Source organism: Pogona vitticeps, chromosome 5, assembly GCF_051106095.1.
Source record: "Pogona vitticeps strain Pit_001003342236 chromosome 5, PviZW2.1, whole genome shotgun sequence".
In the NCBI taxonomy this organism is placed as follows: domain Eukaryota; kingdom Metazoa; phylum Chordata; class Lepidosauria; order Squamata; family Agamidae; genus Pogona; species Pogona vitticeps.
The window spans coordinates 169,464,189-169,477,347 of NC_135787.1; the positions used below are offsets into that span (position 1 = coordinate 169,464,189).

The window sequence follows — 13,159 nt, forward strand, 5'->3', positions numbered from 1 at the left end:
TGGTTCCCCCCCCCATTTCCGATGTGTCTTGGGGGGTTTGGTTGCTTTTGGGGGGTTTTTCCCTCCATTTTCGATGTGTCACGCATGCTTTTTCTTTTGTTCTCTTTGCATTTCTAATCTGCTCCGTTTGTTTTTGCAATGGTTCATGCATGCTTCCCTTGCTTTTTTTGCTTCGTTCTCTTTGCATTTCTGATCTGCTCCATTTGTTTTCTGTGCTTTTGCAATGGTTTCTGGATGCTTCCCTTGTAAATCAGAAAAGTTTTTGCAAGGGTCTGTGGCTGGCTTGGTTTAAAATGTGTTGGTTTAGCATGTGTTTTAGACTCCAAACTCTCTCCCTCCCCCATTGTCTTCTCTCTCTCTGTCTCCCTTCTTTCCTGTCCTTTTTTAAACCTAAGTCATCTTAGGTTAAAAAAATATTCTCCCCCTAGTGGTAGAGGATGGATTAACCGTTTTTGCATTAGTTACTATGGGAACGAATGCTTTGATTTACAAACCATGCCTTGACATAAAAACAAAAAACAGCTGGAACAGATTAATTGGGTTTCAGTACATTCCTATGGGAAATGCTACTTTGACTTACAAACGTTTTGACTTACGAACACCATTCCATTATGGATTAAGTTCATAAGTCAAGGCACCACTGTAGCATGTTGGACGTCTTCTGACCTGAGGGGCTTCACTTAACTGGGGTTTATTTTTTGGGTAGGGCTTATATTATGAGTATCCTGAAAAGTCATACTAGGGTTTATTTTCAGGTTTAGGTCTTATTTTCGGGGAAACAGGGTGTTAGAGTATGTTTATAAATATTTTGTATTTCTACTGTACTTGGATTTTAGGAAGTACATCTTACTACCTTATTTGAACAAAGATAACCTGTGGAAATTTGAAAAGTCCTAGAAATCTTCTCACCATTTTAGATCATTTAAAACAGTGGTCTCCAACCTTGGGCCTCCAGATGTTCTTGGACTACATCTCCCAGAAGCCCTCACCACCACCTCTGCTGGCCAGGATTTCTGGGAGTTGAAGTCCAAGAACATCTGGAGGCCCAAAGTTGGAGACCACTGATTTAAAAGATGCACAACACCCTGCAATTTGTCTTAATGGGAGCCTCTCAGATGCAGCTTGGAATGGTGTGCAACATAATTTCAGCACAATTAATTTCTTATAGATTGTTGCTTTTCTCAGAAAAGAACAACTAGGCAGCAATGAACACAAGGGCATTTTCCCCTGAAATCTTATACTAGAAAGTGTGGTGCAGTGAATAAAATTTGTAGAGTCAGTGCAGGTTGAAGGAAGCACTGTAAACCTAACCACCTCTGTTGCGGCTTTCAACATGGAACTACAAATTGCTGTATTGAAAGAGCAGGAGGCTGCTATACCCAGGTCAGCTCTCTACAATCTACATGATGCAGAAATCTAACTGAGGAGAGGCTTCTTGCTTCTGCTCATGTAAACACAAACTTTCCAGCCCTAGCTATTGTCAGCTTCTGCCATAAGCACTATATCCACACGCATTTTAAGGTTTTTTTTTAAAAGGAAATAAAACCAATAAAATTGCACTACTAAAGAAAAGCAAGCAACAGTGGGACTTAAGCAGAAATTCCACTCCAGGGAAGGAGGTGTGTCAAGGCTGGTTTTGGCAGTGACTCTGGTTTTTGATGGCTTACAAAACAGTCTTCACTGCCTTACAGCTTTTATACTTAGCCGATGCCTTATAAAGAGAATTACTGTTATTTGCAGGCAGGCAAGTGGCTGCTTTTCCAAAGTATTACTTTGTCTAATATGTTTCAGATTTCTATAATCACTGCCAAAGTCTCTATTTGTTCCTCTTCTCCTGACACACACACATACTTCTTCTAAAGCTGTTAACCAATCATATGACAGAGATGTAGCAGCCAAGAAAAATAAACTGCAGCACATTTTAACATTACATAACAAGAGGTCAACTGGCAATAGAAGGTCCAGGCAACAGGTTTAAGTGAAATCTATTCATTGGTCAGAAGGCACAGAAGGGAGCCTATCAAAGGGATCAAGCACCTTTTTTCTTCTTGCCAGAATCAACAGGGTCAAATCTAATCAGGCTCACATGTCCATGGATTAGTTGCTCCTACATGATTAGCTTTATGCAGATTTGTCATTGTCCCACTTTATGTCAGACAGAATAAGCAGTAACATCAATGGGACACTTCTCAATACAAGTGCTGTTCAGGCATTAAGTCTGCACAAGATGGGAACTTGTGACAGTGCATGTTGGCCTGCCCTCATCTCCCAGTGCACACTTGCCCCATACCCTCAACTCAACCTAATAACACTTATCTTAAATGTGAATAGAACACTCTGTGCAATTGGGGCCCCTAACATTATGTAACTCTAGAATAGGATTATTAGAAAATGCTTCATTTACTTACTTGCCTTCCTTCTTACTTCTCTTTTCATAAACATAAGCGATTTTTAAAATTTGGAGACTGGGAAGTGAATACATGATTTACCCAACCCAAAGGGTCTGTCACTCATGTGTCTTAACAAGCTGGTTCATCCGAGAGACTTAGAAAGGAAAATAAGTATACCAAAGACTGTCTGCTGTCTGCCTGTAAGAGGGTTTCCTCCTTTTCAAATAAATGAATGTCACAAGCCTCACCCAGAAAATGCTGGTGCCTACTGGAATGACATGTGCTTCTGGTAAACCTTGCAGGACAGGTGAAATGGCATTCATAAGAGGGAGCTATAACCCTTGGCACCCTACAGCAGTCAAAATCTGGCTCCCACTCATTATACTCTGTCCACTTTCTAATTTCTCTCCTCCTTTTACTAGTGCATTTTCACAGTTAAAACTAATGCACTAGCTGCACCCGTTCCTTGAGATGTCTAACTTGGCTACAGTGTCACATGCATTAGTTATATCTTGCTTAGACTACTGTAACAGGCTCTATATGGGGTGGAAGAGGGTTCAGGAACTTCAGCTGATTCAAAGTGCAGCAGCAAGACTACTGATTGGGGCCAGTTATTGGGAGCACAAAATGCCCTTGCTACAATAACTTCACTGGCGGTTGTTTCTGGGCCCAATTCAAAGTGCTGGTCCTTACCTATAAAGCCCTAAACAATTTGGGTCCTGACTACCTGAATGACCTTATCTTCCCATATGAGCCTTCTCTCCATTTAAGATCATCAAAGGAGGCCCTCCTCTGAGTCCCATTGCCAGCACAGGCATGGTTAATGGGGATACAAGAGAGGGCCTTCTTTGTGGCTACTCCCAGGTTATGGAATGCTCTCCCTTGGCAGCTGAGGTCAGCCCCCTCCCTCCCATTGATTCTTCCACTGACAACTGAAGACCGACCTTTTCAGGCAGGCTTTTAATAATCATGACTGAGTTCCTGAATGCCATATTTAAGTTAACATAGTTTTAAATCATTCAGTGTATTTAATTAGTTTTATAATTTTTTAAATGTATAATGTACTATGTTTTTAATTCTATTGTTTTTAATACAGTGAGCCACAAAGAAAGGTGACCTATAAATAAGATAGTGGAAGTTTTTCTTTCCAGTGAAAATGCACTAGGATATATATGACAAAGACTTAAAGCTCATTGCTCTCCTGATATGGTCCCAATCTGGATCTGCACTGCTTCCTTCAACCTTTTTTTTAATGTGCTTCATCACATTAGTTATTATTTCTCAATAGAATCACAGCATTCCTTAAGAAGGGACACACAACCACTCCCTTAATCCAGAATTATATGATTCCACTGTTAGATGATAAATCTTTTCACTACCAACATAATAAGAGAGAGAGTGAGATGTTCTGCATTTGACATTAGAAAGTAAGATTTTCCTCCTTTGAAGGTTACCATTATGTGTACTTTATTTCCAAGGATTAACAAATAAAAGGAGGTATTGCAATTGTTCCTCAAATTAACATAATTAGTACACCTCAAATGTTTGTAATCTGATTATAGTGAGGAGTTATGACCAGTCTACACAGAGGAGCACATAATGTTTCCATGGGTGTACTGCCACATTATTACATGGAGAATACAACACTGCTACCTTACTGTATATGCAGTTGCCTTTGATTACTTAAACTTTATTCAATATAGATATAGGAAACGATTAACTAGATTTAAAAGGTAAGCCAGAGGATCAAGATTCAAACTATATTTCTACTGAAATGATTGCTGCCTCAGTCAAATATGAGTGGATATATACACACCTTCATCTGTTTGACAGTATATCGCATTGTCCCAAATGGTCCATCTTTCATAAGCTTCTTGGCCACTACTTTGGCTCGGATAACTGTAATAAAAGGAGGAGACTTTGAATAAGATTGGCAGCGTATCAGCAACATCTCCATTTTCTACTTCAGCCTTGCAAGCAGTTCTGTAAGAACAACATTGTTCAAGAAGTAGTATAAGGGAAAGAGATGGATGCATGAAGGGGAAGATGAATTACACACATGCAAATTAAAATTATAATTTTAATAGCCAGGTTTTGAGGGTTCAGTTTTTGCAAGAATTGGTTTGGGTAACTTTGCAACACAGAAAATCCTTTGGTCAATTTTTCTCCTCCACTGCTTGGCTACACTATTTCTGTGGTAAAGGTAGGGAATCCTGCTTCCTGTAAATGGATAGACCAAAATGGGCATATTTCTCAGATCCCTTCTTTCAACAGTTCTTGTGTGCCCAGCAGTGTTTACAAATTCCAAGTACAGAGTAGTAACACTTGGACTCAACTCTACTGATGTCACAGAGTGGGAAACTATTTACTGCTAGAAAATGAGGAGGTATCTCTTTCTGTACTGAAGCCTGAAACACAGCAACCTAATCTAGGAGGCAACACTAAGTCTATGGATCAGTGTTCTTACTGAGAAAATTATTTGTCACCTGATCTTACCTAAGATAAAACTGTGTGAGGTTCCTGTTCAGCTAGAACAGCGATTCCCAACCTGGAGTACATATACCCCTGGGGGTATAAACCAGGACATTTAGAGGTATGCGGGGGCGGGGGGAATGAATAATGCAGAAAAGGAGACATACGTCAACAGTGTAAGACAAGAAAGAAGTCAGAAGTTGTGAAATTAATTGAACGTTACAATGAGTGGCTGAGTGGCTTTTCTTGATAATAGCCCCATTCCCTTCCTTTGTTATTTTGTGAATGGTGGGAGTACCTCACTAAACAATGTGTTGTGGACATGCCAGGACAGTACACACACTCAGCAGTGCACCCCTCAAAGGCTCAACTTTTACTTTCCTCTGCTTCGTAAACATTTGAGTGCTATCATCCCATTACTAGTGTATATATAAGTGGGTACCTCAGTCAGTCCTCAAAGTTCAGCATTTTGCTAATATGAAGGGTACAATTTGTACAAATAGGCTGCCAAGGGTGCACAGGTGAAAAACGCTTGAAAACTACTGAGCTAGAACATATGAGGAGTTTCTGTGAGATATGTGAAATTTTTCAGAGATGGCTGTATCTTTATAATTTTAAGTTGCTTTTGCAAATAAAAGACCTAGGTTGTCACAATATAAATACAGAATGACTCTAGGGTGGAGCAAAATTGAAGGACTGCAAAATGGTTAAAGAAAACGACAAAATTATTTTGCCTTAAGATTCAGTCAAACACTGGGTGGAGTGTAATGATCCAGATTTTAATTGTTTAAACATATTCACCCAAGAGAAGTCATGAATTATAGTTACAACGTGGGTGTTATGTGCTGTCAAGGTGCATCTGACTTATAACAACCCTAACATGGCTTTCAAGGCATACTGAAATATTTAATTAGTGATTTCATCAGTTGCCCCCTCCACAGGTTTCCGTGGCAGAATGGAGATTCCGTCCCAATTCAGTCTTAACACTTTATCTACTACTCCACAAAGGGTGGTTAAAATTTGCTTTGGTTCAAATGCACATGGGTGACCTGCTGTTTAAAAAGGATGATGAGATTTGCTTATTAAATGAAACATTTACCTCACTGCGGGGACTTTATATAATATCCCTATACCATTGAAAAACATGTTTTTCAATGACAACTTATAAGCAGTATGTTGTTGAAATTGCTGTGGGCCTTCAGTTTGGAACCAACTTATAGCAACCCTAATAGGGCCTTCAAGGTAAGTAAGATATTTAAGGCTTGGTTTTACCAGTTCTACACCCCTCAGTAAGCTTCCATGCTTGAGTGGGGATTCAAACCTAGGCCCAAATTACAGTATTATGTCTACTACACCATGCTGAGTATCATAAGAAATTAGAGATGGTCATGAATTAAAAAAACAAACTGCAACATTCATCAAAAATTGCTAATTCATTGATTTGTATTCATCAGAAGTGACGGCCCCAACAGATATGAATCAATGAATTTTTAGTGATTTTTTTAATTTGTTGATTTTTCAGGCTATCAAAGGGCTCCCCAGGCACTTAGGGACACCACAACTGCAGAGAAGCTTCCCCTGAGTCCCCTCTAAAAGCCCTGCAAGTTTGGTGATGTTTGGGTTTCAGACATCTAAGTTATATACCCACAAACTGGGTGTATAACTGGATCTCCCCAGGAAAGTGCACTTTAGTAGCTGGTTTGGGGGAAAATCCAGCACTGCCACAAGACAGCTACTAAAGGGTACTTTCCTGGGGAGACCCACTTTGTGGGAGTATAACTCAGACATCGAAAACCCAATCTTCACCAAACATGGAGGGCTAGTAAAGGAGAGTTGCTGGAAGCTTCTTTGCAATTGTGCTTTCTCTAGGTGCTTGGGAGGCATTTTACAGGGTTTTAAAGTCAAAATGAATCTATTCATAAGAAAAAAAATCATACATTTGTGATTTATGATTCGTTGACCTTGATGAATTATGAATCATGATGAATTGCCATTTTTTAAAATTATGCCCATCTCTTTAAGCAATATATGTAGCCTGAAAGAAGAGCCAGGCTTCCAAATTTAGTTAAGAGCTCTTAACTAAATGAACCTCTGTTTCATAATATTTACATGAAAAAATACTATCATCTCATCTTGGTACTTATTTGTTCTTTTTAACCTAGGAAAGGACATTTCAGCAATACCTAGAGAATCAGTTGTGGACTATCATGAATGGTTTTATAGTGTGTCAGATATTCTGTTTTGGGTACAATTTGTCTGGACAGAGATTATTTGATAGTTTGAGGGGCGGGGTATAAATCTAATTAAAGTAAAGTAAAGTACAGTCTTGCACAGAGGGTGTGCAGTGTGTAAACATAACTGATACAATGATTCTAGAGTGAATTTTTGAAACTGGTGCCCTCCTGAAGTTTTGCACATTAGCTCCAGCCAGCATGGCCAATAGTCAAAATGCCGAAAGTTGTAGTCCAAAATATACAGAGGGGATGAGGTTGGAAAAAGCTGGTCTAGAATACTGACTGGAAGCCTATTTTTATGTGAAGTTTTTACATCTTGACTACAGTGGGGTCTCGACTTACGAACGGCTCGACTTACGAACCGCTCTCATAGGAATATATGGACTCGATTTACGAACTTAGATTCGAGTTACGAACTCTTTTTTCCCCTTTTTTTAAAAGCTAAGTCATCTTAGGTTAAAAGGAAAAAAGGAAAAAATTATCCCCCTCTAGTGGCAGAAGGCGGAATAGCAGCTTCCCATTAGTTTCTATGGACGAAAAGAGCAGATACGGATTAAATGGTTTTCAATGCATTCCTATGGGAAATGCAGATTCGACTTAAGAACTTTTCGACTTGAGAACTGCCTTCCAATACGGATTAAGTTCGTAAGTCGAGACCCCACTGTACTTGGTTAACCATGTTATAGCAGACTGGTCTGATCTCATTTGAAGCACAACTCTCGTTTTAGTCTTGTGAATTTTGTGGCATCTTTGATTCAGCTGCTCAGTTCTCTTCACCCTCCCTACAAACAAAAACTTAAATTAACATATCATATGAAAGTTAAGCAGTTCTATTGATTTTACTGAGATATGAAAATAATGTAAGTCAGTTCAGACTGTGACCTGGTTTTTAAAATAGTTTGTTTTTGAGACAATACATGTTTGTACAGAGAATATGAACTTCAAAAGGCATATCCTAGTATTTATATAAGTCTTGGACATTGTGTTCTAACTAATGCCAGGAACAGCCATGCCAAAAATGAGAGAGAGAGAAAAAAAACAGTTTTTTTAACAGATGAACAATCACATTTTTGTAAATTACCCAGGACTACAGTCTCTCCTCAAAAACCAAACTTGGTATATGGAACAGGGTTCCTATGTTATTAAAAGTTATAAAGAAAGGAAAGTTTTTTTTTTTCAGGCACAGCTACTTGGATTTGCAGGTACAAGATGAAAAGTTTTGCCTGTTTGGCTTTCCCTTCTTAAATTGTAAGACCACATGAGGACTTCCTCATCTATGTTGTTGTTGTTGTTTAGTCATTAACTCGTGTCCGACTCTTCGTGACCCCATGGACTAGAGCACACCAGGCCCTCCTGTCTTACACTGCCTCTCAGAGTTGGGTCAAATTCATGTTGGTAGCTTCGATGACACTGTCCAACCATCTTGTCCTCTGTCGACCCCTTCTCCTCTTGCCTTCACACATTCCCAACGTCAGGGTCTTTTCCAGAGAATCTTCTCTTCTCATGAAATAGCCAAAGTATTGGCACCTCAGCTTCAGGATCTGTCCTTCCAGTGAGCACTCAGGGTTGATTTCCTTTAGAATAGACAGGTTCTCCTTGCAGTCCAGGGGACTCTCAAGAGTCTCCTCCAGCACCACAATTCAAAAGCATCAATTCTTCAGCGGTCAGTCTTCTTTATGGTCCAGCTCTCACTTCCATACATCGCTACAGGAAAAACCATAGCTTTGACTATGCGGACCTTTCTTGGCAAGGTGAGGTCTCTGCTTTTTAAGATCCTGTCTAGGTTTCTCATCGCTTTCCTCTCAAGAAGCAGGCGTCTTTCAATTTCGTGGCTGCTATCACCATCTGCAGTGATCCTGGAGCCCAAGAAAGTAAAATCTGTCACTGCCTCCATATCTTCCCCTTCTATTTAACAGGAGGTGATGGGACCAGTGGCCATGATCTTAGTTGGTGGTACACTAGGAATGATGTCATCAGCAATCACAAACTACCACTTATTAATGATTTATGGGTGCATAAAACTTAATTTCATTATAGACAAATCAGGGTGGATAAAATCACTGATTTGTTAAAAAAACATATTGATTTAAATCATGATTTAAATTTAGAATTTTTTTAACTTAAAAAAAATTCTGATTTATTTTTCTTTAATTTGTGATATAAATCCACCTTGGTACAAATCATGTGCAACCCCAAACAGAAACAAGAAGTCTAATTATTGGCAATCAGTCACTGCTGATGACATCTTGCTAGATCATCAGAGTTATGCACTAGGACACTTACCAATGAATTGAGAATCACCACATGCTGCGAACAATAGCTTAGTTAAAACAATATACCTTACCATGAGATTCTGAATATATATAACCAAGAGTAAACAAGGCTAAACTGTGGTAATGGTCAAGGCACTGTACACCTCCTGAAAACAAAGCACTAGGCTTTTAAAGATAGCATAAGGAAGTAGCTAAGCAAGCAAACAAATCTTCGTAAGTGCTGGTCACACATAAGTACTTAGTGCTGCTGTGCTGACCCAGTGATGTCCTACCTGAAGAGTAGGCACACTACTCAAAATTCTAATAACAAGTTATTGTTGGTACTATGTTTCACGGTATAAACTAAAAATGACTAGTTCGTATACTGGAAATAAATAGTTATGTTAGTTCTGGCTGTCCAAGCCCTTGGTTTGTAATGTCATAAGGCTGGCAAAGGACAATTTAGGATAAAGTTGTAAATGGTTAAGGAGGCTGTAATCGACAAACCACTTAATCCAGAATAATTCCATTGATGTCACTAGAGCTATTCTTAACCAAGTGGTTACTGGGAAATGACTGCCTTGCAGTTTACACATAGTATTTAGGCATTAAAAATACTTTATATGTCATTTGGAACTTTTAGTACGATTTTAGCAGCTAGTAGTGGACGTATTGGCCGTTTGCCTTGCCATCACCTGCTATTTGGAAATATTCCAAGCATCTTCCTTTGGCTACACAAAACATATTGGGGAATAAGCTCTGACATTTGCTTTGTCAATGGAAAATTGTTGTCAAAACTCAACTTTAGATCCCATATGTTACTATGACAATATGCATTCGCTATGCCAATTGTATTAGAATTATATGAATTCTCCTCCAACAAACATATATGCCCTTCAACATATTAAGCGGTCATGGAACAACACCTGCCAGCTGTACTTCATTTGTTGCCGTTTCTCCTGCACCTGCACCTTCATAGCCAGATATAGTTTACTGTACATTAGACCTTGAGGTTAAACTCCAAGGTCCCGTAGGTCAAAAGACCACCCAGAGAACAACCACCACAGAACAGTGCCAAACAAGCTTACTAGAGGGCTCAAAGAGAATTTCTGAGAAACAACATACTTAAACTCTCATCATACTCATTTAACAAAATGTGCAATTTTAATTTTGAATCTTCATTAACCTCTGCTGTGATATCTGACAGAATATTTAGTTACCCAAAATTACTTTGAAGAGACATGGAAGCTTCTAAAAGTTATTTAATCAACACACTGTGCATAAAACAGCAAAAAGATGCCGTGAACACCCTCCTTAACTGTCTCATTTCTTCCGGAGTCTTATTACAATCCTTCTATTAGTGATGGGAAATTTTATCCCACACAAGTGGACACCAAAATAGCAGCATATTTTTAAATCGCAGTCACTTTGAAGTGGTGCCTATAAAAACAGTCTGAAAAAGAATGTTTCTGAGTACTTTCAGAGTTTGGGTCAAGTCATTTTGTGGGATCAGAGCAGCTGGCAAGGTCTCATGGATGATTTATAATTATTTCAGAAATATTAAATTGAGCAGGCGTATAAATTTTTGATGATATAAGCATGGCAACTAAGCTATAGCCCCCCCCAACAATCCAACAGGCTAACTCTTGACAATCTGATTGCCATAGATATATATAGATGCAGTTATTTACATTAAAATATACATATTTTTCATATTCTTGTACATATATAAAAGAGAACTTACTTATTTGTGTTTAAGAGCTAACTTGAAAAAAAACTGGGTTAACTGCCACGGCCAACTCTCCTAAGAACTATAAAGCATGAATCCCAAAAGGATTAAAGCACATGTCCATCTTTGTAATTCTACTAGCATAACAATTAGGAAAATCCCCCATGAGAGTTTAGCCCTTGCCTTACATATTTTACCTTGGATTATGTTTGAACAATCAAAATATGGTAAATTATAGTTTAATCACAAACTCTATCTGCCTGAAATATAGCATTTGAAAGGCTAGCCCTGTGATTTTATTTCTTATCTTAATGTACAAACCTTTTTTTTCATGTAAATATAAAGGACATACAATTAAATGAAAAAGCATAACCAGCAGAAATATTTTTTTGCCCAATAAACAGTCATCATTTAATAAACCAACGAAGAACATTGTGGCACCTTACCATTTTACATCTGAAAAAGTGGGTGGATGTCCATGAAAGCTTACTCTAAATAAGACTTGTTAGTTTTTAAGGTGTGCCAGGACTTTTTATTGCTTTTGCAGCAACTGACTACAAACTAGCACATTTATCCCTCTCAAAATGTCACCATGTAATGTCATTTCAGCAACCACCTGCACGCAGTCACCTAAGGGGTAAAATCTTTATAAATACCACTGTGGATGTCAAAGAACCAACTCACAGAACATATCCATAATAGCAATCATTGGCCAAAGACTACTGTATCATATTTTTCTGGCATAGTTTCCATGTCTTTAATAACTCTGTCAGGCAGAAAGTCAATAGAATTTGTATAGGCATCCTTCAGTCTCGAGAGACTATGGTAACATGTTCTTGGAACAGCATCTAGTGTGGCTGGGAAGGCCAATTCGAGAGTGACAATCCCTTCCACACTGAAGATAAATACAATCTGTCCCCTGCCCAGCTCCCTAATTTGGCTGGTTTTGGGACTGCTTCTTTGCCTCGGCCTGCTGAACAAGTGTCTCTTCAAATTGGGAGAGGCCATGATGCAACGCCTGCCTCCAGGCTGAACGCTCAGATGTCAAGGTTTCCCATCTGTTGAGGTCTATTCCCAAGGCCTTCAGATCCCGCTTGTAGATATCCTTGTATCACAGCTGTGGTCTCCCTCTAGGGCAATTTCCCTGCATTAATTCTCCATATAGATCTTTTGGAATCCCACCATCAGCCATTCTCACGTAGACGTGATGTAGACGTCGCTATTTCAGTAATGTATACATGCTAAGAATTCCAGCTCGTTCTAGGACTACTCTATTTGGAACTTTGTCCTGCCAGGTGATACCAAAAATGCATTGGAGACGATGCATATAGAATGTGTTCAGCTTCCTGCCGTGCACAAAAGGGTCCAGGACTCACTGCAGTACAGGAATGTACTCAGGACACAGGCTCTATAGACGTGGATCTTGGTATATGACGTCTGCTTCTTATTAAGCCATACTCTCTTTCTGAGTCTAAAGAACATGATAGCAGCTTTGCCAATGCATTTATCCAGCTCAGCATCTAGAGAGTGTTTGTCAGAGATCGTTGAGCCAAGGTACACAAAGTCATGAACAGCCTCCAGTTCTTGTGTAGAGATGGCAATAGAAGGAAGTGAGTCCACGCCTTGGCCCATGACTTGTGTTTTCTTCAGGCTGATTGTTAATCCAAAATCTTGGCAGGCCTTACTAAACTGATTCAGCTCTTCAGCAGAATGGCAACAACAGCTCCATCATCAGCGAAGAGGAAGTCCTGCATGCATTTCAGCTGGACTTTGGTCTTCACTCTCAATCTAGAGAGATTAAAGAGCTTTCAATCTGATCTAGTCCGGAGATAGACACTTTCTGTTGAAGGTCCAAAAGTGTGCTCCAGCATGACAGCAAAAAAGATCCCGAACAAAGTTGGCATGAGGACACAACCCTGTTTCACTCCGCTTCAGATATCAAAGGGATCCTATGCTGAGCCATCAAAAACTACAGTGCCCTTCATTTCCTCATGAAAGGACCTGATGACGTTAAGGAGTCAAGGTATCATCTGCATATTGGAGGTTGTTGATATTTCTTCCGGCAATCTTAATTCCGTTTTG

At 39.2% G+C, this 13,159-nt stretch overlaps 2 protein-coding genes across 2 annotated transcripts in view; one reads left to right on the forward strand and one right to left on the reverse strand.

Moving 5' to 3' along the window:
• Positions 1-13,159, forward strand: part of SYN3 (synapsin III) — a 240,444-nt gene that overhangs the window by 84,003 nt on the left and 143,282 nt on the right. The window lies entirely within an intron of this gene.
• Positions 1-13,159, reverse strand: part of TIMP3 (TIMP metallopeptidase inhibitor 3) — an 80,908-nt gene that overhangs the window by 9,538 nt on the left and 58,211 nt on the right. Inside the window, exon 2 of the mRNA XM_020803666.3 lies at positions 4,207-4,289. Within this exon, the coding sequence (XP_020659325.1) occupies positions 4,207-4,289 (83 nt within the window). The remainder of the gene's footprint in view (positions 1-4,206; positions 4,290-13,159) is intronic.